The 26,267-nt window shown below is 38.5% G+C and overlaps 1 protein-coding gene across 6 annotated transcripts; it reads left to right on the plus strand.

Moving 5' to 3' along the window:
* Positions 1–292: 292 nt before the first annotated feature.
* LOC132416146 (zinc finger protein 30 homolog) lies at positions 293–20,033 on the plus strand. 6 transcript variants are annotated; one of them, XM_059999418.1, is made up of 7 exons: positions 293–431; positions 781–942; positions 1,315–2,935; positions 5,785–5,872; positions 9,117–9,243; positions 10,230–10,328; positions 16,227–20,033. In XM_059999418.1, the coding sequence occupies exons 4-7, from the start codon at positions 5,864–5,866 to the stop codon at positions 17,594–17,596; spliced, it is 1,605 nt and encodes a 534-aa protein (XP_059855401.1). In that variant the 5' UTR covers positions 293–431; positions 781–942; positions 1,315–2,935; positions 5,785–5,863; the 3' UTR covers positions 17,597–20,033. The 6 variants fall into 6 exon arrangements, with proteins under 6 accessions (XP_059855401.1, XP_059855403.1, XP_059855402.1 ...); XM_059999420.1 differs by having other exon boundaries at positions 872–942; positions 2,223–2,935; XM_059999419.1 differs by lacking the exon at positions 293–431 and having other exon boundaries at positions 464–942; positions 2,775–2,935.
* The last annotated feature ends 6,234 nt before the right edge of the window (positions 20,034–26,267 follow it).

Consider the following 26,267-nt stretch of genomic DNA (forward strand, 5'->3'; position numbering starts at 1 on the left):
TGCGCCCGTTGCAGAGCCAAGAACCAAGTGAGAAAAGGCGGAATATACAGTTGCTCTGATTTTGGACTACAGTTCCAATAGGGGAGCAGGTCAGCTCGACAGCATGGGTCACTCACAAGGTCACCTTTACAGGCGGGGAGCCGGCCTATTAGGAAACCCTGCTTCTCTGCCCGCCCCGCCCCACGGGGATCTGGCCGCATCCGTCTCTCCAAGCGCTAAGTGAGGAGCCTGGGGACTTGCCCCCGCCCCCTGCGCGCCTGCGCACCCGGGACTGAGAAGGAACTCCCCGGAGTTCCAGCGCCGAAGTCTTGAGCGCTGGGCTGTCCTCCGAGGCAGGCGAGGCAGGCTCGGAGGCGGCCGCTTCTCTTCTGAAGGAAACGAGCGCGGGACAGGCCAGGTTCTGCGGACGAGATCGAGGGCCTCAGGCCACTGTGCGTTTCCTCCGGAGTGAGGGCTTGTAGTTCTGAGACCGGGAGCCGCGGGATTAAGCTCTGGCGGCGGTAATCGGGCGCCTCCCCGGCCTATTCTGTAATGCGCGACCCGGAGGTCCTGCGCTTCACTTTCCTCGCCTCACCTACCCAGGCCCAGGCGTAGAGGAAAGGTCTGGGAAGGAAGTGGGAGGTGGAGCCTCTGGGTGAAAGTGCCCTGCAAAGACGCGGTGGGCAGCCCCGGGGGTGGGCGGTTGTGGTGTCGGAACTACAGCGGACCCAGAGCCGCGAACCCGGACAAGGGTGACCAAGGACCTTCCTCCGTCTCCCTGTTTCCATTTCCTGTATGCAGGTGGTGGGTAGCGAGGGTCAAGGGGACGTGGACGTTTGTTGACCGAGACAAGAAACGCCTGCGGTGTAATGAACCCTGTTTGCTTCCCCAGCCCGTCAGTCTCCAGAGGAGGCCTGTGAAGTGAACCGAATCGCTGCTGCAGCTCTAAAAGCCAGGTTCTTTGTGAGTTTGTGCTGCTTCTTTGTTTCCGTGAAATGCATTTGGTTTTCAGGACACGAGATTTTTTTATTTCCTTCCCTTGGAATACCCTGCTTAAAAGAATGATCTACTTATTGATTTGGGCCTGAGGATTTCTCTACCTCATTAAGGGCAGGGACCTAATTTATAGATTCTCATTCTAGTGCCCACTTAATTCAGTTATGCAGTTAGTTAACCATGTGCTATAAATTAAGTTGCTCTGTGAGCACAGCTTTTCCAAGGATTCTAATGATGGAAATAGCCCTATTGGAAGTTAACGTTTATGTTTTCTTTTTTTTTTTTTTTTGCGGTACGCGGGCCTCTCACTGTTGTGGCCTCGCCCGTTGTGGAGCACAGGCTCCGGACGCGCAGGCTCAGCGGCCGTGGCTCACGGGCCCAGCCGCTCCGCGGCACGTGGGATCCTCCCGGACCGGGGCACGAACCCGTGTTCCCTGCATCGGCAGGCGGACTCTCAACCACTGCGCCACCAGGGAAGCCTATGTTTTCTTTTTGACTGTGATTTGTTGAGTAGTAGTTTAGGACTTTAGACATCTGTAATTATTACGGAGTATGAGTGGGGATTTTTTTTTTCCCAGGGGAATCCATGAGTGGAAATTTTTGGTACCAGCCTGATGTAGTTAGAGGTTTGATAGCATGAGTTTGTTTTATTTATTTTTGACAAATGAAAAATTGTATGTATTTAAGGTGTACAACATGTTTTCATATATGTACACATTGTGGAATGGAATGCTAACCACACCGACTAATTAACATATCCATTACCTCTCTTAGTTACCTTTTTTTGTGTGTGTGACACGAATACTTAAGATATACTGTCTTGACAAATGTCTAGTATATAATACATTATTATTATTATCTATAGTAACCATGCTGTGCATTATCTATCTTATAACTGAACTTATTTATCTTATAACTGAAAGTTTGTAGTTTGTTTTGGGTATGTCTTTGGATAGAGGAAGAGAGGTGTGTGTAGTGGTTGAAAATTTTGAACCTAGAGAGTTTTAATCCTGACAACCACTTAAATCTGAGTGAGTTTGGGCAGTCTTTCTGTGTTGCAGTTTCTTAATATGTAAAATCGGAATTATTATATACCTCACAGGGTTGTTTTGAAGATTACCTGAATTAATATCCGTTAAACCTCTTAGAAGATTACCTGGCACATTAGAAGAGTGCTTAATTAATATTAGCTGTTGCTGTTAGTGATGATTCTTAGTCTTTCCCTATCAACTTTGTATATTCCCAAGAATAATGAAAACGTGAAGTTAATTAGGATGAATACTTGCAAGCAGGAAAATGAATCCCGCTCAGGTGGACCAGAACAGGGATTCTTAATATGAAGTCTTTGGACTCTGTTTATGAGTTTTCAGGACAAGAAAAATCTAAGGTATATACAGAAATATTGTATATATTTGTCAATGGGTAATTTGGGGGAAGAAGTCTATCATTTCATATTATCAGAGTTGTATAAGACCCAACAAGATTGATTCTCACTGGTCTAGAATCAAAGTCTGGGATAACTGGGAATGACTTTTGGGATAATCTTAAAAAATTAGTATCTAGCAATTTGGTTAAGTAACTCACAGACCATACATGTGATGGAATGTTATGCGATAATAAAGATTAGGTTTATAAAGTCATAAGAAAAAACCATATAATGTAATATTGGGAAGTACTTATTGTTCTGAATAAAAAATTTTAAAGAAATTGTTAAGTTACATATGTGTCCTGAACGCTAAGGTAAGGATTAACAAGATCTTTTGCAAGGATTTAATAATTGGTTATTCGTTGGCACGCAGGAGGGGTTAACTCAAATGATTGAGCAGCTGCTGTGAAATAAGCATTTTTTTCTGTCTGCTGTGCATACTGTCTCTTAATCTTTGGAAATGTCACGAACCAGCTTTGTGATCCTTCACAGAAGGATCTCTGGGTGTTAATGAACTACAACATTGAAGAACTGGTAAGAATTATTTTTTCAGTGACATTGATTTCCCTGTTGTTACTACTTATGCAGGCCTATTTAATCAGTTTTTTTTAATGACTATAAGGTACCCACCTTCCCAAATCATTAAAAAATTATTTTTAATGGGAATAGCTTTTTTTTTTTTTTTTTTTTTCCGGTTCGCGGGGCTCTCACTGTTGTGGCCTCTCCCGTTGCGGAGCACAGGCTCCGGACGCGCAGGCTCAGCGGCCATGGCTCACGGGCCCATCCTCTCCGCGGCATGCGGGATCTTCCTGAACCGGGGCACGAACCCGCGTCCCCTGCATCGGCAGGCGTACTCTCAACCACTGCGCCACCAGGGAAGCCCCATATATTTTTTAAACTGATTTTTTTTCATTTGTTTCTTGGATATTTTCCATTCCTTAACAGTTTTCTAAAACTTAGCATTTAATGATTACTTTATTCTATTTTGTGGATGTTTTATAAATTATTTAAGAAATCAGTTGTTGGGAAGTGATGTTCAAAACTGCCTAAGCAATTCCTTAAACAGCCTTTCTTAGGTCCTATTACTTAATCAGCTTTTCACTTCAAGGTCACTTGGGATTTCAGAGGTAGGAACATTTAGGAACATGGCATTGACTTTTGCCAAGTTGGGGTTCAGGTGATAACTCTGAAGTATTTGGCTGAATTTCTGAAAGAGTCTTAGAATATGAAATGGACAGTTCTGCTATTTTATGCCAGAAGCTTCATCCTCCTGATCCTTCATTTGAGTGAGAGTTTGAGAAATGAATTAATGATAATCTTACAAAAAACAAAATTATTTTAACCTCAGAGAAGACTTGGGAAAGGAAGGCGAAATAATCTAATTATACTGTATAGCTCAGTTGGAAATGGTATTTACATAGTCATAATAATGGAAATTGAATATCCATTTACCCTGTAATAGAACAAAACCATATTGGAAGGATAGGGAGATGGAGCTACGCATACGTGCAGTGGGAGATGGGTGGATAAAAGACAGCCAGAACTGTGCTTTCCATAGTAGGAAGTCAGTAGATAATGGTTAAAACTGAAAATTCAGAGGTAGCAATATTAGCATGTTATTTGAATATATGGTGTTTAAGTAACAAAAGAAAAAGCTAAAAGAGGTGAAAATTGTTGCCTCTTGATTTGGAAGATGGGAGAAAGAGTAGCAGGGATGGAATTGTTGGGGCTTTTTGTGATATTCCTTGTAGGGTTGTTTTAAATTTATGGCCAGGTACCAGTGATACAAATTTAAAATTTTTTGATTAAAAAATTAAGAGACTCCAGAGGAGAACAAAATAAAGATCACCTGGGATACCATCCAGTAGAGGTAACATGATAAAATTTTATTCCAAGTCCATCCACAGACTTTCATGCACATGCATAATATATACATGTATGCATATGTATGTAGTTTTCTTGCCAAAAATAGAATCACACACAATACTATTTTCTAAACTATCTTCTTCTCCCAACGATATGTAGTGACCATCTTTCCATGACATCAAATAAGAATTTTACCTTTGTATTTTTAGTGGGTGTTTAGTTTTCTGTTGTGTGAATGCATGATAATTTATTTAACCTTGTTGAAGGATATTTAGGTTCTTTCTGGCTTTTTTGGTCCCATTATAACCATTTTCCACATATCATTTCATTCTTTTTACTGCATACCACAAGTGTCCATTTCTCCACAGCCTTAGTGATACTCTGAAGTATTATCAGTTTTTAAAATCTGCTAATCAAATTCCTTTAAATTCAACTCCTTAGTTACTAGTCAGTTTTAACTAGTGGGTTATTTCTACTTTCTAGAGAATTATCTGTACTCACTTTTACAAATTCACTTTTCCCCAGCCTGGATACCAAGAGAATTGGGTTGGTAAATGAGATCATGTAGGCAGTATTGATGATTCTTAATAGGAAAATGGTGAACAGTGAGCTCTGAGGATTCTGGGAAAGATAGTTCAGCCTTGAGGATGGGATCCCAGTGTGCAAGTACAGTCTTGCCATTATAAAAACTGCTAGGCATGATCTGTGCAAGTGATTCTCAAATTGTGGCATTTGGACCAGCAGCATCGGTATCAACTTAGGAATTTTTTCGAAAGGCAAATTCTCAAGCCCAACCCCAGACCTAGTAAATGCCAACCTTGAGGAGTGGGGGCCTGCAAACTGTATTTTAATAAGCCTTTCAGATGATCTGATGCATATAAAGTTTGATTACCAAACCTGCCCATTATGATCACTTGGGGAAGGTTTAAAAATTCTGATTCCCGGGTCACACTCCCTGCTAATTAAATCAGAATGTTTGGGGGATGGGAGTTAGGCATCAGTATACTTTAAAGATCTGCTGGTGATTCCAGTGTGTGGCAAAGTTTGGGAAATTCTTGTCTGTACTGTTTTCTGCCTTCAGGGTTAGGGAGGCAAGTCAGATTCCTGACTCTCAGAAGGAAGTTCTGGTTTAGATGATGTAGCCACTTCTCAGCTGGGGAAGGTGGGAATGAGGGGAGGTGGCTCTGCTCAGGACAGGTCTGGACAGCCTATGCTCAGGTCCAGATGGGCCTCGCTGGGGTGGGGAAGTAACTGGAATCTCTCCTGCTAAAATGGCTGGATATGTCCTACCATGCAGGGGCGTCTGCTCTATGTCTATCCTTGTGCAACGATTTTCCTGTCATTTTGGGGAGGGCATGTATTTGTCTAGATTACCTCTTACCTTTCATCACTTGTTTGTGTGTTGGGAGGGGCGGGTAGAGGGGTGTTGCATGTAGGAATGGAAAAGTGATGTGAGTTTTTAAAATTTGGGAGCTGTGAGGCAATTTTGTTCTTATGGCTTCATATTCTTCCCCCAGCTCTTAGCTTCTGTGGACTCTGCTTCTCCAGCAAATGACCCTTGAGAAAAACTAACCAGTTTCTTGCAAATCTGAAATCATGGCTCATGTAAGTTGATATTTCTCTCTTTTTGAAATGCTGTAATTGTTTTCAGGTTATGTAAGCATTTTCATTAATTATCCCAAAACTTCCTAACAGAGCCCCATCCAACAGCTTTTCCCTAGTTGCTCCCACTCTAGTGAAGGATGGAGCCAGACAGCCTGGCCCCTCCTGTGTGCCCCTCTCTGTGTGAATTGACCAAATTACTCAGGGTCTCCTGTGTGTTCATTCTTTGTCTAGAGCAGAGATAAAGCAGAAATGAAGTCCCTAGAGGGAGACAACTGATAGGAGACTCTCAGGACTGGAGAACACTTTAGAGCAGCACTGTCCAATATTAAAAATACAAAATTCGTGCCTTATTAGCACAGTAGGCCTCATGGCAGTCTCATAATAAGTAGAGAATAATATGCAAGGCACATATGTAATCTTTTGTGTCACGTTTTATTTATTATTAAAAAAATTTTTTTTAATTAATTTTATTTTATTTGGCTGCCTTGGGTCTTCGTTGCTGCGCGTGGGCCTTTCTCTAGTGTTTTGGCGAGCAGGGACTACTCTTCCTTGTGGTGCGCAGGCTCTCATTGCGGTGGCTTCTCTTGTTGCAGAGCACAGGCTCTAGACGCGTGGGCTTCAGTAGTTGCTGCACATGGGCTCAGTAGTTGTGGCTCAAGGGTTCTAGAGTGCAGGCTCAGTAGTTGTGGCACATGGGCTTAGTTGCTCCGCGGCATGTAGGATCTTCCCAGACCAGGGCTGCAACCAGTGTCCCTTGCATTGGCAGGCAGATTCTTAACCAGTGTGCCACTAGGGAAGTCTCTAGTGTCATATTTTAAAAAGAAACGTGCAGTTAATTTTAATGCTTTATTTAACCCAATATAGCAAGATACTATCATTTCAAAATGTAATCAGTATAAAAATTATTGAGGTATTTTACATTCTTTTTTTTCTCTAAAGTCTTCAATATCTGGTGTATATTTTATAGTTACAGCACATCTAAATTTGTACTAGCTACAGTTCAAGTGCTCAGTAACCATGTGTCTAAGGTAGCATATTGGACATTGTAGCTTTAGAAATTTTGTGTAACCTAAATTGTAAATATAATTTAATATGTTTAAGAGTATAGAAATAATCTAAATAGAGTCATTATTAAGTCCAACATATCTATTAAATGGAGTATTTTATAATAAGTTTAAAATATTCAATAAAAGATTTGTTATAGGGCTTCCCTGGTGGCGCAGTGGTTGAGAGTCCACCTGCCGATGCAGGGGACACGGGTTCATGCCCCGGTCCAGGAAGATCCCACATGCCCTGGAGCGGCTAGGCCCGTGAGCCATGGCCGCTGAGCCTGTGCATCTGGAGCCTGTGCTCCGCAACGGGAGAGGCCACAGCAGTGAGAGGCCCACGTACGGAAAAAAAAAAAAAAAAAAAAAAGATTTGTTATAATAAGGGAAAGTGCTAATGATACATATAGTGATGAAATTGGGTCTGGAAGAAATTCTTTAATTTTGTGCAAACTCTACTTTTTAAAAATAGAGATTTTATGGTTCATCTGGGGGGAAAAATTCCATTGATTATTTTTTTCTAACCCTTAAAGGGAAAGCGATTAGAGTAAATCACATTTCTGTTTTTGGCCGCACCTTGCAGCATGTGGGATCTTACCTCCCCAACCAGGTTTTGAACCCATGCCCCCTGCAGTGGGAGTGTGGAGTCTTAACCACTGGACCGCCAGGGAAGTCCCTATAGTAAATCATATTTATTTTTTTTAGGCCCGTTGCTAGCAGTATTTTTATGGACACTTTCAATTAATTGTGAAATTCTTTTCTTTTTTATTTACAATATTGTGTTAGTTTAAGGTGTACAGCAAAATGATTCAATTATTTTTTTTCAGGTTATATTCTATTATAGGTTATTACAAGATAATGAATATAATTCTCTGTGATATACAGTAAATCCTGTTGCTTATCTATTTTATGTATATAGAGTAGTTTGTACCTGTTAGTACTCCTAATTTGTCTCTCCCTCCCTCCCCCTCCCCTTTGGTAACCATAAGTTTGTTTCTGTTTTGTATGTAATTCATTTGTATTATTTTTTTAGATTACACATATTAGTGATATCATATAGTATTTGTCTTTTTCTGATTTACTTCACTTAGTGTGATATTCTCTAGATTCATCCATGTTGCTGCAAATGACAAAATTTCAGTCTTTTTTATGGCTAGCATTCAGTTGTACATCTTAAGCCAGTCTTCTGTTGATCAGCACTTGAGTTGTTTTCCATGTTTCAGCTATTGTAAATAGTGCTGCTATGAACATTGGGGTTCATGTATCTTTTCAAATTTTTGTATTTTCGAGTTTTTGTTTTCTCCAGATATATACCTGGGAGTGGGATTGCTAGATCATATGGTAGCTCTATTTTTAGTTTTTTAAGGAACCTCCATTCTGTTCTCCATAGTGGCTGCACCAATTTACATTCCCACCAGCAGTGTAGGAGGGTTCCCTTTTCTCCACACTCTCTCTAGCATTTATTATTTGTAGACTTTTGGATGATAATCATTCTGACTGGTGTGAGGCGATACCTCATTGTGGTTTTGGTTTGCATTTCTCTAATAATTGGTGATGTTGAGCATCTTTTCATGTGCCTGTTAGCCATCTGGATGTCTTCTTTGGAGAAACGTCTATCTAGGTCTTCTGCCCATTTTTGATTTGGTTGTTTGTTTTTTTGGTACTGAGTTGTATGAGCTGTTTGTATTTTTTGTATATCAACCCCTTGTCGGTCACTTCGTTTGCCAATATTTTCTCCCATTTGGTAGGCTGTCTTTTTGTTTTGTTTCCTTTTGTGCCCATCAACAGAAGATTGATGGTTTCCTTTACTGTGCAAAAGCTTTTAAGTTTGATTAGGTCCCATTTGTTTGTTTTTGCTTCTATTTCTTTTGCTGTTGGAGACTGATCTAAGAAAATATTGCTACAATTTAGTGAAACTCTGATTAATTACCTAAACGTATCTGGAAATAAGTAAAATTAGGTATCCCACAGTTATATAGGAAGTTTCGTCTGTAGCAGTAGTAGGCAAACTACAGCTTGTGAGCCAGATTCAACTCATGGCCTGTTTTTGTACAATCTATGAGTTAATTACTTTTTGAAAGAATTGTTTTAAAAAAGTAGGGAAAGGAGAAGGATATACAAATAGTGACAATATGTGGCATGTGGCCCTATACAGAAATAAATAATTTTACAAATAAAACATGGGTTTGTCATTTCAGGATTTGGTGATGTTCAGAGATGTAACTGTAGACTTTTCTCAGGAAGAGTGGGAATGTCTGAACTCAAATCAGAGGAATTTGTACAGAGATGTGATATTAGAGAACTATAGCAACCTGGTGTCACTGGGTAAGTTTATCTGTGTCAAGTAATGTAGAAATTCACATGACTGAATTTCAGAGCTATCCTTCTAAAAGCCAAATGTCTGCTTTGTAGTTTGGGAATAGGCACCTTCAGCTGTTAAACTATTAAATAGCACCTTTAGCTTCCCCATAAATCAGTGACATTTACATTTTCCTTTGCCTTTTCCATAATTGCTTCTCTTGAATGACAGTTTGATATAAATTCTTAGACGCTCAGAGCAAAACCATTTTCAAAGAAATCTGGTTTCATACTGCTGTAGATGGTCTATTATCTATTAACTTACCTGCAATGTGAGTAGGAAGACAGAGGTGTCTGGCTCTACATACCTATTGAAAAAGCTTATACAATGTATATGATACTGGGTTAAATCAGTAGTTTGTAAAAACTCAAGTGGACACATTCAATTTATTGCAACAAACATTATCTTTTAATTGATTTATGATTAAAAGTTTAAAATATATGAACTTTGCATTTAACATTGGATGAATATACTGGCAAGAAACTATATTCCTTTTAGCAAAGTATTTAAAGAAAAGCAAAAATAGTACCTAATAAACATGTAGACTGCTTACTATGTACTAGGCACTCATCCAAGCACTTTGTTTATTAAGTCAAACCTCACACAATCCTATACATTATTATAATAATGGTATACATTATTATTTTATATATTTTTATGTATTATTTTATATATTATTTACATATGGGTATATATTATTTTTCCAACTGAGAAAACTGAGGCCGTAAGTTGTTCAGGTGACAGAGGCAGGATTTGAAACCACTGCTGTCAGTGGTTACTTTCTCAAGAGACAGAGGCTGTATGAATTGGCAATTAAAATAAGGCACTATTCCTATCTCTCTGTTCTTGTGATCCTGAAGTAACTCTAATATCAATGTTTTTCTGTTCATTTACTCTTCTTTGTTCTGAAGGCTTAGTCAAGTATATCCTTTCTGTATTATGTTTTCTCAAGGAGGATGTTCCGTTTCTAAACCAGATGTAATTACTCTGTTAGAGCAAGGGAAAGAACCCTGGATGGTTGTGAGGGATGAGAAAAGAAGACGGAGCCTAGGTGAGTAAGTGATAATAAGGAAAGGTAAGCTATTGTGGCATGGCATATTCCTGCTGGTTGGGAAGGAGACACACCACTTAGGTGTTGATTATGAAGGAGAGACCTGAAACCTGGGAAGAAAACTTAGATTTCAGCCTCAACCACCAAAGAAATTCCATCTTTACTTCCATTTACCTCTTCTTTCTTCACTGTCCTGTTTCTTTCTCATTTCAATGGGGGAAAGCTTTCTTCACCAAAGACCACCATTTTACCTGTATTTTGCATCTAATTTCTTTCTAGCTCATCTTTTGTATTTGGCTTTTATGTATGTATTTCTTCATTGCCTTCTTTTCGTGGAGTTTACGTTTTAGTAGGGTAATCATACAATAAACAAGTGGATTACTAAATATCATGAAGTGATTAAGTATTATAAAGAAAAGTGAGTAGGATAAGAATATGGAGAATTATGATGGGTTAATGGGGTAATTTTAGATAGGGTGGTCAGGGAAGAAGAACCAGTTAGCAGAGGCTCTTCAACTTGTCAAAGATGGAATCATTTGAGCATCTGTATACATAACTGCAATGTATTGCAACCACATAAAATACCGCATGCTTAATTCCATAAATTCTTAATGATGCTAACAGCAGATTGTTCACCATTGGAAACTACTAAAGAACTAACTTATTTGGAAAGCATAAATTTAAAAGAAAAAAGAAGCGTTTATCCTGTCTTCCTTGTAAGAACTGTACCAATAGGTAATAGATGGAGGGATGTTTTTCTTAATAAAAGTATTCAGTGAATAAATGAAGAATGATAGAATATTATCACTTTGGAACCCATAGTGAGCTATTGGATCTAGGCACTGAACATCAGTGCTGATAGCATCACAGAAATAGAGACAATGAATGAAGGGGTGAATGAAAGGATACAATATGACCTATGAAGTGGGCCTAAGTCTAATGGAGCATCTAAAGCCACCAATTTATTGGAGGAAGGTAGAGGAGCATGTTCTATTACACCTTGGGAATATAGTCAGAAAAATTCAGAATATGAGAAATGCTATAGGGTCAAAAACAGTTCTTCAACAAATAAGTTGTAAGGGAAATCAAAAGATAGTAGGACAGGGACTTCCCTGGCAGCGCAGTTGTTAAGAATCTGCCTGCCAATGCGGGGGACATGGGTTTGATCCCTGGTCCGGGAAGATCCCACATGCCGCAGAGCAACTAAGCCCGTATGCCACAATTACTGAGCCTGCACGCCTACAACCCATGCTCCGCGGCAAGAGAAGCCGCTGAAATGAGAAGCCCGTGCACCACAACGAAGAGTAGCACCTGCTTGCGTGCAGCAACAAAGACCCAATGCAGCCATAAATAAATAAATATTTTTAAAAGATAGTAGGACAGTCTGTAGGTTTTAGACACGTAGAAGACATGTCAACCATTGTACATTATGGGCTTTGGATCAGTTATTATTTTTAAATTGTTTAAAATTTTATGTATGAGGTAATTGGAAGTGTGAACACTGATTTTTGATGTTCTTAAAGAATTACTGTTCATTTTTTCAGGTTTGGATAATGGTATTATGATTATTTTTTTAAATCCTTTTAGAGATACATCCTGAAGTGATAACAAAAAACATGAGATTATGGGATTTGCTTCAGAAAATGTGAGGAGAGTGGATTAGGGTCTGCATAGGCCAGTACTGGGCTTGGTTGGTGGTTGCTGAGGCTGGCCATAGATACATGGACATTTATAATTACTCTTCTCCTTTTGTGTATGTCAGATATGCTCTGTAATAAAATTTTGTTTCTTTTAAAGTTATTGGGAGATGAAAAGAAAGTGAGAAGTGAGGCAGTGATGAAAATAAATATATATACCCCTTGGAGGAATTTTGCCATAAAAGCAGACACATGGGGTACAGGGAAAGTATCTTAAGATGTGATGAGGTATTAGAACATGTATATAGGCTGAAGGGAATGATTTCAAAGAGGGAAAATTGATGGAGTAGAGAAAGAGGGAATTCTGTAAGCAATGACTTTCAGTAAATGGGTAGGAATCAATTTATGAAGGAAAACCAATGCATATGATAAGAATATGGACACAGGTTGGTTGGATAACGTGGTGAAGGGGAGAATAACATTTTTCTTTAAATTGCTTCTTATTTCTTAATGAAATTAGCAGTAAAATTATCAGCAGAATGTGAAGGTTATTTGGAATTCAGTATGGATTATTTAATATTGAGTTGGCCAAAAAGTTCATTTGGGTTTTTCCATAACATCTTATGGAAAAACCGGAATGAACTTTTAGGCCAACACCATATTTGATCAGTTTTGATTTTCAGAAGTACAGTTCTGTGGTTATAGGGTTTTAACATTTACAGATCTCTGGTTGCGTTTACCCTGGTGTTAATGTGCCTAAAACTGCCTCTGTCATAAATATTCTGTATCCGTATCATCTTGTATCAGCAAAGGTTATTGAAGACATCGTATCTCAGGAAACTAATTAACTCTATGAACAGGTAATTCATATTTTCTTTTTAATTAAAGCTGGTATCCTGCAAATGGAAATAATATTTCTCCTTTTACATTGCTTTAAGATAGGTTAATATTTTGCTTTCACATTAGCATTATTTACTAGAATAAAGTCCTTTGATTCAGTAGAATACAAACTAATATTTGGTTTATTAATTTTGAGTAGTTAAATATTTTATATATGTCTTTTGATGTTTAGTTTGGCCTTTTGTTTTAGAGTTGGTCCAGTCAGTTTTTTCTTGATTAAATCATACATATAATGCATAGGCTATTATTTCCAGTTTCAATTTATTTAAAGTAGAACAAGAATCTAAAGATACTTGTAAAGCAAACTGTGTGCAGAATCCTTCATGACTCTTTACATTTCCCATCAATCTTTACTATTTTCTCACTCATGCCTATTTTGAGAACAATGCAATGTGCATCCCTAGCCAGAACTTGCAAAGCACTGAACCTAGTTTTCATAGATAGAAATGGTTGTCTTTCAGTTTCTTGAAGGGGAAAGAACTGGCATAAACAAATTTGGGAACAATTATGGCTGACTTTTAACAGAAATCTTAAGATAACACTTCAGTTGTTTATGCAGCTGACCCTTGAACAACATGGGTTTAAACTGCATGGGTCCATTTATACATGGGTTTAAAAAAATAAATGTGTATTACAGTACTGCATGACCTGGGATTGGTTGAATCTGTGGATGCAGAACTGCGGATATGGAGGTCCAACTGTAAAGTTACACACAGATTTTCAGTGGGGGGGCGGGGGAGGGGGTGGTATTGTCCCCTCTAACCCCTATGTTCAAGGGTCAACTGTAGTATTGTCTCCTAGATGAGAATGTTCAGCGTGCCAAAGCCTTAATCTGACACGTCATTTAGGTGGGGAAGCCATATAAGCGTCTCTATATCCACACTGGGAATATTTTGTTTGTTCTTTAAATTAAAATGTTCAACTTCTATAGGATAAGTTTTATAATTTCTACTTTGTTTTTTATGAGTGAATATGGACATTTTGCCCTAAGTTTGTTTATACTTTTATTTTGTGCATTTTCTACTCACTTCCTTTATTCCATTACTTTTTCCATTGTTTAATGTTTCTTATACAGTTTGTATGGGCTTTTCTGCTGTATACAATTTCTCATTTTTCTTACAAATGTTTGGGCCTTCACTTTTGGTTTTGACTGTGACTTTCCTTTAGATCACTGGTTTTTAATTTTTAATTTGCAAGTAAATCCTTTGAAATCACCATGTTAATAACAACTGTCATACTTTTGTACCTGCCTGCTTATTTACTACTGTTATGACTAGCTAATTACTGTTCATTTTATGTATAATTTATATCTTATTTGTCTTAATGAGACCTTAAATTGTTTTTTTCCCCCAATTTCTACAAAATTGTCATAGTTTTATATTGCTTTCTTGAATGGGGAGATAGAGACAGACAGACAGGAGGAGAGAGAGGGAGGGGGAGAAAGAGAAAGAGAGGAGTAAAGGAAGGAGAACAGGAGAGAGGGAAGGGAGGGGGAAGCATGGAGAAAGACACTCAGATTTCATAGGAGTATTTTCTGTGCCATTCATTTTTTTGTCTCTGCTCACAAATTATCTACACTATTTAAATCATTATTGCCTTTTAACGTCTTTTTAGTATATCCTTTTTAAAGTAAACTTATTGAAATACGAACAGATATAAAAAATACAGAATTATAATATGTGGCTCACTGAATTGTCACAAAGTAATTACACATTGATTCAGAAATAGAGCTTTACTAGTATATCAGAAGCTCCCCCCTAACTTTCTCCAGTCATTCCTCCCTACCAAAGTTAACTACTAACCTGACTTCTAACAAGTCCATAGATTAGTTTTACTGTTTTCAAGCTTTATAAAAATGGAATAGTATAAATTCTTTTATGCCTGGCTTTGTTTACTCACCATTATGTTTGTGAGAATGATCCATGTTGTTGTGTGTACTTGTAGATTATTCATTCTCATTGCTGTTACAGTTTGTCTCATTGCTCTTATTGCATTGTATCCACATATCTTAATTTTCTTTGTCATTCTTCTGTTGATGAACACTTAGATTCTTTCCAGTTTGGGTATATTAAAAATAATGTTGCTGTATTGTAGATTTTTTAAAATACCTTTTTCTTTTTGAAAAATATTGAAATCTTATTTCAAAAATTTTGAGAAAATATACATTTGAGAAAAATACGTCTCTGCTCAGAATTTCATTAGCATGTTACTCTTTTGTAAACCTGTTGCTGTGACTGAAAAATCACTAATATATTTTTAGGCAGTACCTAAATGGCATTGGCTATGAAGACTTCAGGGAGAATATAGGAAAGGGTATGAAGGAACAAAACAGGTTGAGTATTTGTAACATAGTGTGTATAGTTAATAAACTCAAATGAAGATAAATAAGTAGAACCTTTTATTACCTTGATCGTGAAAGTGAGGTTCACTCACAACTATGCAACGTAGAAAATGAACTGAAGTGGAGATATCTGCAAGTGAAAGTGGAGAGGCCATTGGAAGGATGATCAGGTGTAAAGAAATTTTTCCATGTATGTATTTGATTGAGATAGCTTAGATGTGCTTTTGTTTCCCATCTCTATAGGAAGTGATAAAAAAGAAGGTGTAAGATTGGAGGCAAGGCAAAATATACATTTTTACTATTAACTAATTATTGAAATTTAATAATTAATAGTTACTGTGTGCTATGGGTTTGTTATTCAGTGATAAGTGAAAGATTGTTTCTGCCCTTGGGGTAAGAAAATAGAATAAAAACTGGGAAAGTTAATGAATATACCACAGCAGAATTGAAAAAAAGTTTTAAGCAAGGAACAAGTTATTAGGATAGAAAATAAAGGATATAAATTAGATGAAGTCAGCACAGGTATTTTTTCTGACTTTTATCATGATACCTAAAGGATGAAAGGAACCCAACCATGTGGAGAGCCCGCCAGCATTCCTGGGAGATTTAACAGCCAGTAAAAAGCTCTAAGAAATGGAAAGATTGTAACATATTTTAGCAACTGAAAGGAGGTAAGTGTGACAGATGTAGGGTGCAAAGGGGGCAGTAGCTTGAGATGACATCTTTTGGTAAACAAAGGCCATGTTATTCATAATAAAGTGTTTCTACTGTATTCTTATTAAAAAGAGAAATCATTAAAAAGTTTAGGTAGAGATCTCAGACTTTGATTTGCTTCTGAATTATCTGGTCTTAACTCATTTTCTTTATTCCTCTTAGCTTTTTTCAAGCTACATGATTTTTAAAGAGTTCTTAAGCACATTTTCTTCAACTGGACTTTCCTATTATAAAATTTTTATTTGCTTATTTGTTTACTTTTTCTAGAATAAGAAAATAACATGTGTTTATCTTATTTTCTTTCAGATTTGGAATCCAGATATGGCACTAAAAAATTATTTGAAGTAAAGGATGTTTGTGAAATGAATGTATCTCAGTGGGAGATAATGGAAAGAATTAGAAGTTGTGGCCTTGAAGATTCCTTTTTCAGGAAAGATTGTGAATATAAAAAGTTTGAGGGACAAGAGGGTCCTCAGGAGGCGTATTTCAGGCAAGTGAAAAAAACCACCTCTGAAAAAATGCCCAAGAACAAAAAACGCACATCTCTTACTCTGTATCAGAGAATTCACACTAGAGAGAAACCCTATGAATGTGGGGATTGTGGGAAGGCTTTTAGAGTACGCCAACAACTCACTTTCCATCAGAGAATTCATACTGGTGAGAAACCCTATGAATGTAAAGAATGTGGAAAAGCCTTTAGACAGTGTGCCCACCTTAGTCGACATCAGAGAATTCATGCTTCTGACAAACTCCTTGAATGTAAAAGATGTGGAAAAATCTTTACATGTGGTGCAGATCTTCGTGTACATCAGAGAATTCACGTTGGTGAGAAGCCTTATGACTGTAAGGAATGTGGGAAGGCCTTTAGAGTGCGAGGACAACTTAATCTCCATCAAAGGATTCATACTGGTGAGAAACCCTATGAATGTAAGGAATGTGGGAAGACCTTTAGACAATATGCACACCTTACCCGACATCAAAGACTTAATATTGCTGAGAAATGCTATGAATGTAGGGAATGTGGGCAGGCTTTTCTGTGTAGTACAGGCCTTAGAGTACATCACAAACTTCATACTGGTGAGAAACCCTATGACTGTAAGGAGTGTGGGAAGGCCTTTAGAGTACGGCAACAACTTACTCTCCATCAGAGAATTCATACTGGCGAGAAACCCTATGATTGTAAGGAATGTGGGAAGACTTTTAGTCGTGCCTATCATCTAACTCTCCATCAGAGAATTCATACTGGTGAGAAACCTTATGAATGTAAGGAATGTCAGAAGTTCTTTCGTCGTTACTCAGAACTTATTTCACATCAGGGTATTCATATTGGAGAGAAACCCTATGATTGTAAGGAATGTGGGAAGGCCTTCAGACTGTTCTCACAACTTACTCAACATCAGAGTATTCATTTTGGTGAGAAACCTTATAAATGTAAGGAATGTGAGAAGACTTTTAGACTGCTCTCCCAACTTACTCAACATCAGAGTATTCATACTGGTGAGAAACCCTATGACTGTAAGGAATGTGGAAAGGCCTTTAGACTACATTCATCACTTATTCAACATCAGAGAATTCATTCTGGTGAGAAACCATACAAATGTAAGGAATGTAAGAAGGCATTTAGACAACATTCACATCTTACTTACCATCAGCGAGTTCATAAGGTCACTAAATAATTATTAGAAAGCCATCCATTGTGAATTTTGTGTTAAGGGGCAGTAGAAAATAAATCCTGGAGGAAAAGTGTTTGAATGTAGGAATCCCTTTTGCTTCATGCTCAAAATTAAAATAAGAGGTTTTAAAAGAATAGGTTAATTTAATTAATATATAGAAATATTTCGTCACCATTCAAACCATGTTAAACCTTAGGAAGTTCTTTCTAGAAAGAAACTCTCTTAAAGGAGTGAATGTGGAAAAGCTTTTGATCTTACCTGTTATCACCTCTGTTCTTTCATCTGTACAGTATACCTATGGAAGTTGCCAGGGCACCAACTCATTCTGGAAATTGATAAATAAAAGGAAGGAAATGTGATTTAGCCTGCATTTCCTGTATAAACTATATTTCAAGGCAACTAGAAGTTGATGAGGTAAAGTTCTTTATTAGAGATTTTTATAGGACATAATGAAATAATGGATCTAGGCACAATTCTCAGTAGAGGTGTTAAGACCATTAGGTGAATGGTTGATGTCAACTTCATAGTGAATAGATCAGGTTGACAACATCTGAACCCACTGATCAATTTTAATCTCATCAAAAATAGGACAAAACATTTTGTGCCTCCTGATATGATACAATAAGACATACCATTGACAAAAAATATTGAACCTGAATCTAATTAAAGCATCAAGATCTAACTCCCAGTTTAGAGAAAATTCAGGAAACAGGAACAAATTACATGATACAGCAAGAAGCAGACAAATCTAAAATGTGGGTAATTCTACAAGAGTAATGACAGCTTCTCAACCAATAAAATGGATCGAAAAAGGGAGGTGGAACTCTTAGATATTAAGAGTCTTAAGAGATGTATCAACCAAATGCAATGAATGAGTGGTTCTCATTTAGATCACAAGTTGAACAAGTGTAAAAAAGACATTTTTATGACAGTTGGGGAAATGGGACTATTGACAGTATTAGATAATATTAAGAATTATGTTCTTGTTAGATGTGCAAATAGCATTGTGTTTATGTAAAAGTGTCTTAGAGATAAATTAGCAAGTTTATACACATGAAATGATATGTCTAGAATTACCTTTAAAATGCTCATGCAAAAGAAAATTGAAGATGGATAACTTGTTTGTCAAAATCATGGTAAGATGAGTCAGGTGTGTGGTTTTTGCTTATTTTGTTTTTGCTCTTTTCTCTATTTTCATGTATTTTAAATTTTCCATAATTTTTTTTAAAGATAAAGTATCTGTGAAATTATAACCCACTTAAAGTGAATGATGTTTGTAAATGGCTACATATCAGAACTTACGGATGTTGCTAAAGTTTTACACACAGGGATATTAAATGTGCTATAATGTATTTGGGAAATTAAGATTGAGGGTCCAGATTTTATCTAGTTCACCTAATGCTACATCTGTTGTAGTGCCTGTCCCATAGTACTTCGTATATTTCAAGAGTGAGTAAAAAGAGCAATTACAACTACTTGTGGAAATTAATGGAATAGAACTGTTTTTATCTGATAAGGTAGCTGCTGGCAACATGTTGAACACTTAAAATTGAGCTATTGAGAGCCTGAATTGCGGTTAGTACAAATTAAGATGGTGTTAAGTGTAAAAAACACACAAGTTTTGAATACTTCTAAAAAAATATCTAACAGGTCAGTTTCTCACAGCATTTCTCTGCTGTTGTTGGGAAGCTGTGATATTCAGCGGATTGCATTACTGCATAATACAGAACCCAATTTAAGTATGTCTCTGCTCCCAAGTAGCAGCATGTTTACACACTTTGGTCTCTTTGGTTCTACCCCAAGTCATGCTGAATTTTTTTTTCTTTTCATAAAACATTGCCTGTGTTTACAGCTGAGTAGTTTTCTCAGACTGTTTATAGCCTGTAGATGTTTCGGCATCCAAAGGCACTTTTTTACTTTATACTGTTTCCCACTAAGTTCAAGCTTGCAGTGCTTCAAGTAGTACAATTCTCTTTAAGACTGTGTTTTCTATGATTTTTATTAGGGTTCATTCAATTAGACAAAAGATCAACAGGCTCTTCTCTGTATTGGGTTCCCTGTGAGGCTACTGTGGAAAAACGACTTTGAAATTCTTAGAAGCCACGCTGTTTCACAGAAAGGATGCAAGTTGGCTTTATCTTTACCCTGGGGTGACATTTTCAGGACAGCACCACATATTTGAGTTTTCCTCCCCTCTCAGGCCCATTATAACTTTGAGAACCCTTTGCTACCTGTAAACACTGTCATGAACCCTCTATTTCCTTGAAATTCTACTTGAAATATGCACCAATCGATATAATGAATAGAATGATTTTTTTTTTTACTCTGTTAATATGATGGATTACCTTCATGGATTTTCAAATATTAAGCCTTATATCACTGGAGTAAACTCCATTTGTCTGTAGTGTGTACTTTAAATATATATATATATATTGCTGTACTTGCTGTGATTGCTATGATTTACTAATGTTTTGTTGAGGATTTTTGCATCTGTATTCATGAAGGATACTGGTCTATAGTTTTGTTCTATTTTTGTCTCATTTGGTATCAGGTTGATGGTGTTCTCATAACGTGAGTTTGGAAATGTTGCTTCCTTTTAATTTCTGGAAGAGGTAGTGTAGAATTGGTGTTAATTATTCTTTGAATGGTAGAATATTCTAGTGAAACCATTTGGGCCTTGCAATGGACTGAATGTGTCTCCTTAAAATGTGATGACATCCTAACCCCCAATGTGATGGTATTAGGAGGTGGGGCCTCTCAAGAGATAATTAGGTCATGAGGGTGGAGCCCTTCTGAATGAGATTAGTACCCTTATAAAAGTGACCCCAGAGAGTTCTCTCACCCTCTCCTGCCATGTGAGGAGGATACAACAAGAAGATGACAGTTTTCAATCTGGAAGATGTTTCTCACCAAAACTAACTGTGCTAGCACCCTAATGTCAGACTTCCAGCCTCCAAACCTGCGAGAAATAAATTTGTTTACAAGCTACCCAGTCTGTGGTACCATGTTATAGCAGCCCAAGCTGAATAAGACAAGTTTGTACTAGAAGTGGGTACTAATGTAAAAGACATGGAAGTGGCTTTGGAACTGAATAGTGAGTGGATAAAGGCTGAAAAGAGTTTTGACGTGCATGCAAAAAATAACGGATGTTAAGGGTGATTCTGGTGAAATCTCAGAAAAGAGGAGAGCTGAAGAGAAAACCTCAGTCTTAGGAAATAATCATGAACAAAATGTTAGTAGAAATATGGACAGTAAAGACCATTCTGCCGCAGTCTTAGATGGAAATGAGGAACGTATTATTGGAAACTGGAGGAAAGGTCATTCTTTTTATAGTGGCAAAGAACAGGGCTAAATTGTGTTTGTGTTCCAGTATTTTGTGGAAAGTAGATCTTCTGAGCAATGAAATTTAATGTGTGGCTTTCCTCCTCCTGGCTGATTATAATGAAGTGCAAGAAGAGAGAAATGACTTAAAGATGGAGTTTTTGAAGCAGAATGTAAAGATTTGGAAAATTCTTAGCTGAGTAAATAGTGTTAAAGTGAGGGCATAGATTGGGAAAGAATAGCATCCTATAAGTTGGTTGGGAGACATGTGGGATGAAACTGGGAACATTGAGCTCCTGAGTTTAGAGTCTGCTTTACTAATGGAAGTGGCATCCCCATCCACAGTGGCAATGGCATTTCCACCTCCATTTGAGGGGATTAAGCCCGCATTGCCTGAAGAAACCATGACCTCCCCTGAGGCAGTGGCCATGCAAGCTGATGCTGATGGGCCTATCACTAGACTCAAATCCCAGCAGACTCCTAAAGGTGAAGTACAAAGTGTGACCCAGGAGGAGGTGTGCTACACTCCAAAAGAATTACTTGAGTTTTCTAATTTTTACAGGCAAATCTAGGGAACAAGTATGGGAATGGATACTAAGGATGTGGAATAATGGTGGAAGGAACATGATTGGAAACTTGGTGACAGTGAAATCTGGGAAAGAGATGTGTGGATAGACCACTCTGGGCAAAACATTTGAAGGTATTTGTGCCCTGTATAAATACCTACTAAAGGGTGACCTCAGCAGAGAGGACTTCAATAATCAAGTGGATAGGATGGCCTGTTCTGTGGATAACAGTTTCTTTTCCCAGCTACCCCCATTATCATCCAGTGGGCTTAGGAACATAGTGGTGGCAGGGATGGACATTATGCATGGGCTCAGAAACATGGACTTCCACCCACCAGGGCCCACCTGACTGTGGCCACTGCTGGGTGCTCAATCTGCCAGCAGAGACAAGCACTGAATCCCTAATATAGCAGCATTCCCTGAGAGGTGTTCAACCAGCTACCTGGTGGCAGGTTGAGTACATTGTATCACTTACATTGTGCAAGGGGCAGCGCTTTGTCCTTATTAGAATAGAGACTTACTCTGGATACAGATTTGCCATCCCTGCATGCAGTGCTTCTGCCAAAACTGCCATCCATGGACTTACATACATACAGTGCCTTATCCACTGTCATGGTATTCCACACAGCATCACCTCTGATCAAGGAACTCCTTTCACAGTAAAATAACTGCAGCAATGGGTCCATGCTCATGCAATCCACTGGTCTTAACATGTTCTCCACCATCCTGAAGCAGCTCGCTTGATAGAATGGTGGCATGGCCTTTTGAAGACTCAGTTATAGATCCAACTGGTGGCAGTACCTTGCAGGCTGAGTCTGGGTTCTCCAGAAGGCTGTATATGCTCTGAAGCAGAATCCAATATGTGATAGTTTCTCTAGTAGCCAGGATTCATGGATACAGGAGTCGAGGAATAGTGTGAGATAACAAAATTCAGTTGACCTTTGAACAGCCCAGGGTTTAGGGGTGCCGATACCCCGTGCCGTCAGAAATCTGCATACTGCTTTATAGTCGGCCCTCTGTATTTGTGTTTCTGCATCCGTGGATTCAACCAACCTTGGATTGTGTAGTACTGTGGTATTTATTGAAAAAAATCCATGTATAAGTGGACCCTCACAGTTCAAACCCATTCAAGGGTTAACTGTATATATGTTGGTCTCTGCCTCTAGTTCCTGGCCCAGAGCTCCTAAAACTCTGGTAATTTCCTAAGTGATAAGAACACTAGGGGCATCTCTTACTCTAATATTTTGTCCTTGACCTGGCTCCTGACAAAGGGCTGTTGAATCCTTGTAATTTCCTAGGTGATAGGAGTATCTTCTGTTCTAATGAGGCAACTCTGGGTGGGCTCCTTGATGGTCCTTGGATGAGGGCTGGTCTCCAGAAAGACTGAGGAGGCATGATTAGAACGTTGGAATTTTCAACCCTGCTCACCTTTCTCTTGAGAAGGGAGAATAGCTGGAAATGGGGTTAATGATCCATCATGCCTCCATGAAGAAACCTCCATAAAAATCCCCAAAATACAGGGTTCAAAGAACTTCCAGGCTGGTGACCACATCCACACTGGGAGGGTGACACCCAAATTCCACAAGGACAGAAGCTCCTGTGCTTGGGACCTCCCACACCTTACCCTGTGTTTCTCTTCATCTGGCCGTTCATCTGTATCCTTTTATCACATCCTTCAGTAAACTGGTAAATGTAAGTGCTTTCTTGAGTTCCATGAGCTGCTCTAGCAAATTACCTGAACCTGAGGAGGGGGTCGTGGGAACCTTGAATTTGTAGCCAAATCAGACAGAAGTTGTAACATGGGGACCTACTACTTGTAATTGGCATCTGAAGTGGTGAGCAGCCTTGTGGGACTGAGCCCTTAACCTGTGTGTCTGACGCTAAATTGTAGGACACCCAGCTGACCCCCCCCACCCCGCCATGCACCGCGGCTCCACCCCCGACATTTGGCGACCAGAAGTGAAGTGTTCTGTGTGAATAGTAAAGAAGACGCACAAGGAAGAAACACAGGGAAGAACTGTGGGTTTTCCTTTACAGGTGGAAATGGTAGTGGTAAAACTATTACCCCTAGTGATCCACTATCAAAATTTTTGCTTCCCATTCCCATGACTTTATGCCCTTCTGGGTTAGAGGTTTTAGTTCCAGAAGGAAGACTGCTTCCAGCGGGTGGCACAGTAATGATTCCAGTGAATTGGATGTTCAGACTGCCACCTGGCCACCTTGGTCTCATACCTCTGAATCAACAGGCAAAGGAGAGTTACGGTGTTGGCTAGGATGATCGATCCTGACTACTGAGGGGAAATTGGACTACTATCCCACAATGGAGGTAAGGAAGAATACATCTGGAATACAAGAGATCACTTAGGGCATCTCTTATCACCATGGCCCTGTGACTAAGGTCAGTGGAAAACAACAACCCAATCCGGGCAGGACTACCAATGATCCAGACCCTGCAGGAATGAAAATTTGTGTCACTCCACCAGGTAAAGAAGCATAATCATGTGACCAGTTACAGAAATGAGGACTGTAATTGTCATGAGTATTCCTCCTTGTTTTGTTATGAACCTGTTTGTTTATGCTTATATTCTTTTCTTTCTTGATCCCATACCTTGTAACTTTACATCACAGTATTCAAGTATTGACTTTATATCATAGTATTTAACGTTGTTAATTTTACATCATCATATTTAAATTACAGGGTACCTAGAAGAAGTGTAAAGATCACCCAAGGACTTTGCATCCTCTTCTGGGAAAAATTTACTGAGTTTTCAGTTGTACCCAGAATAGCTGTATCATGTTAGGTGAAATTATGACCTTGTTATTGTTTTTATTTGGAGATTAAGTATGGTTTAAGGAGAGCGGTATGAGTGCCGATTTGACAGTGTGCATTTGTAAGAGTTAAATTTATGTGTCAGCTCGGCTGGATCAGAGGATGCCCAGATACCGAGCTAAACATTATTTCTGGGTGTGTCAGGATGTTTCCGAATGAGATCAGCATCTGAATCAGTGAGCTTGGTAAAGTGAGTTTGCCCTCTTCTATGTGGGTGGGCATTATTCAATCTGCTGAGGGCCTGAATAGAACAAAAATGCAGAGGAAAGAGGAATTCTCCCCTCCCCTATTTTCTGAGCTGAGACATCTCACCTCATCTTCTGCCCTCAGACTGGGGTTTATTTACATCATTGGCTCCTCTCATTCTCAGGCCTTTGGGCTGTTGACTGAATTACACCACTGGCTTTTCTGGGTCTCCATTTTGCAGATGGCAGATCGTGGGATTTCTCAGCCTCCATAATCATATAAGCCAATTCCTTAAAACAAATCTCCTTTGATACCATATTGGTACTGTTTCTCTGAAGAACCCTAATACAGGCCTGGAGATTTCTTCTTCTGAAGATGGTAAATTATGGATTTAATTAATAGTTATCAGACTATTCGTCTGGATGAGTTTTCATAGTTTAAAATCCATGTCAGATAATTCCAATATCTGTGTTAACTTCCTGTTGATACCTGTTGATTATGTTTTATCATCCACTTTGAGATTTTCCCTAGTTCTTGATACGCGCGTGTGTGTGTGTGTAATTATTGTATCCTGGATATTTGGGGTTTTATTTTATGAGTCTCTATTTCACACTTAAATCAAGTTCCTAGTTACTGCAAGGTCAGGGTAGTAGACAGGCTCCATGTACACGTAGCATTTGAAGTTGTCCACCAGCTGGGAGGAAGACATAGGCAGGTTATTCCTGGGACAGATTGGCAGTCAGGATTCTGCTCAAAACTCACAGCCTTAGCAGATTTCCATAGACTGTGTCATGGAGCTGCCTCATTATTGCTGGCAGAGGGTGGTGACCGTTTTAGCCATCTGGCACATCTTCCACGAATGATAGCATCTGCTTGTATCAAAAAGTACAAAAGGTCTTTATCTTGTATATTGTGATTCTTTTTGGCTAGGAATGGAAAGTGAGAATTTCAATTTTATCGAAATACCAGTAAGATCTCTAAATTAGCGTAACCCAATATTGATGGGAACCAAAATTTGTGGTGAGCCACAGAATATCTAGTCTGACTTCCTTCTACCCTTGCTACCTGAACCTATCCATGTATAAAAGTTTATTGGAGAAATAGTACCATGTACTGATCTCTGGTTCAAGTAAATACATTTTACAGGATAGTGCCCCAACATCACATGGTATTCCTCTTAGCTAACAACATAATTGACTCTTTAGTAGTTCTTTCCACCATTGTATAATATCAGTTAATTGAGGAGATGTATACCTAAACCTAGTGAATCCATGGATTTTAGCTCATTGATTCACTTTTTCTGTACAGTAAGTTCCATCGTCAAAATCAGTGTTGAGTGGGATAATATGATGAACAATACATTCAGTTTTGTGGAATTATAAGTGAGATAAGGCAAACCTAATTCAAGAATAAGTGCCCAGTCCACTTCTTTGAAGGCTGTTTTTATGTAGTATAGAATTCTGGTTTGACATTTATACAGCATATTGAAGACATCACTTAATGTTTTTTTTTTTTTTGGTTTTGTTTTGTTTTGTTTTTTTTGGTCCACACCCCGTGGCATGTGGAATCTTATTTCCCCTACCCAGGGATCGAACCTGTGCCCCCTGCAGTGGAAGCACAGTCTTAACCACTGGATCGCCAGGGAAGTCCCAGATTACTTAATTGTTACGGCTTTAGTTTTGTTGATTTGGAGAAGTCAGTTCTCAGTCTTAGTGTTACTTCTCACTACTTTTTTTTTTTTTTTTTTTTTTTTTTTTTTGCTCTTTTCAGT

The sequence above is a fragment of the Delphinus delphis genome, chromosome 20, assembly GCF_949987515.2.
Source record: "Delphinus delphis chromosome 20, mDelDel1.2, whole genome shotgun sequence".
Lineage (NCBI taxonomy): Eukaryota > Metazoa > Chordata > Mammalia > Artiodactyla > Delphinidae > Delphinus > Delphinus delphis.

Bases quoted from the DNA above. Each gene is read 5' to 3' on its own strand.
- LOC132416146 (XM_059999417.1), top strand. From the start codon at position 9,099: ATGGGTTTGTCATTTCAGGATTTGGTGATGTTCAGAGATGTAACTGTA. The intron at 9,244-10,229 runs GTAAGTTTATCT...TGTTTTCTCAAG, and splicing joins TAGCAACCTGGTGTCACTGG to GAGGATGTTCCGTTTCTAAA. The intron at 10,329-16,226 runs GTGAGTAAGTGA...ATTTTCTTTCAG, and splicing joins GAAAAGAAGACGGAGCCTAG to ATTTGGAATCCAGATATGGC.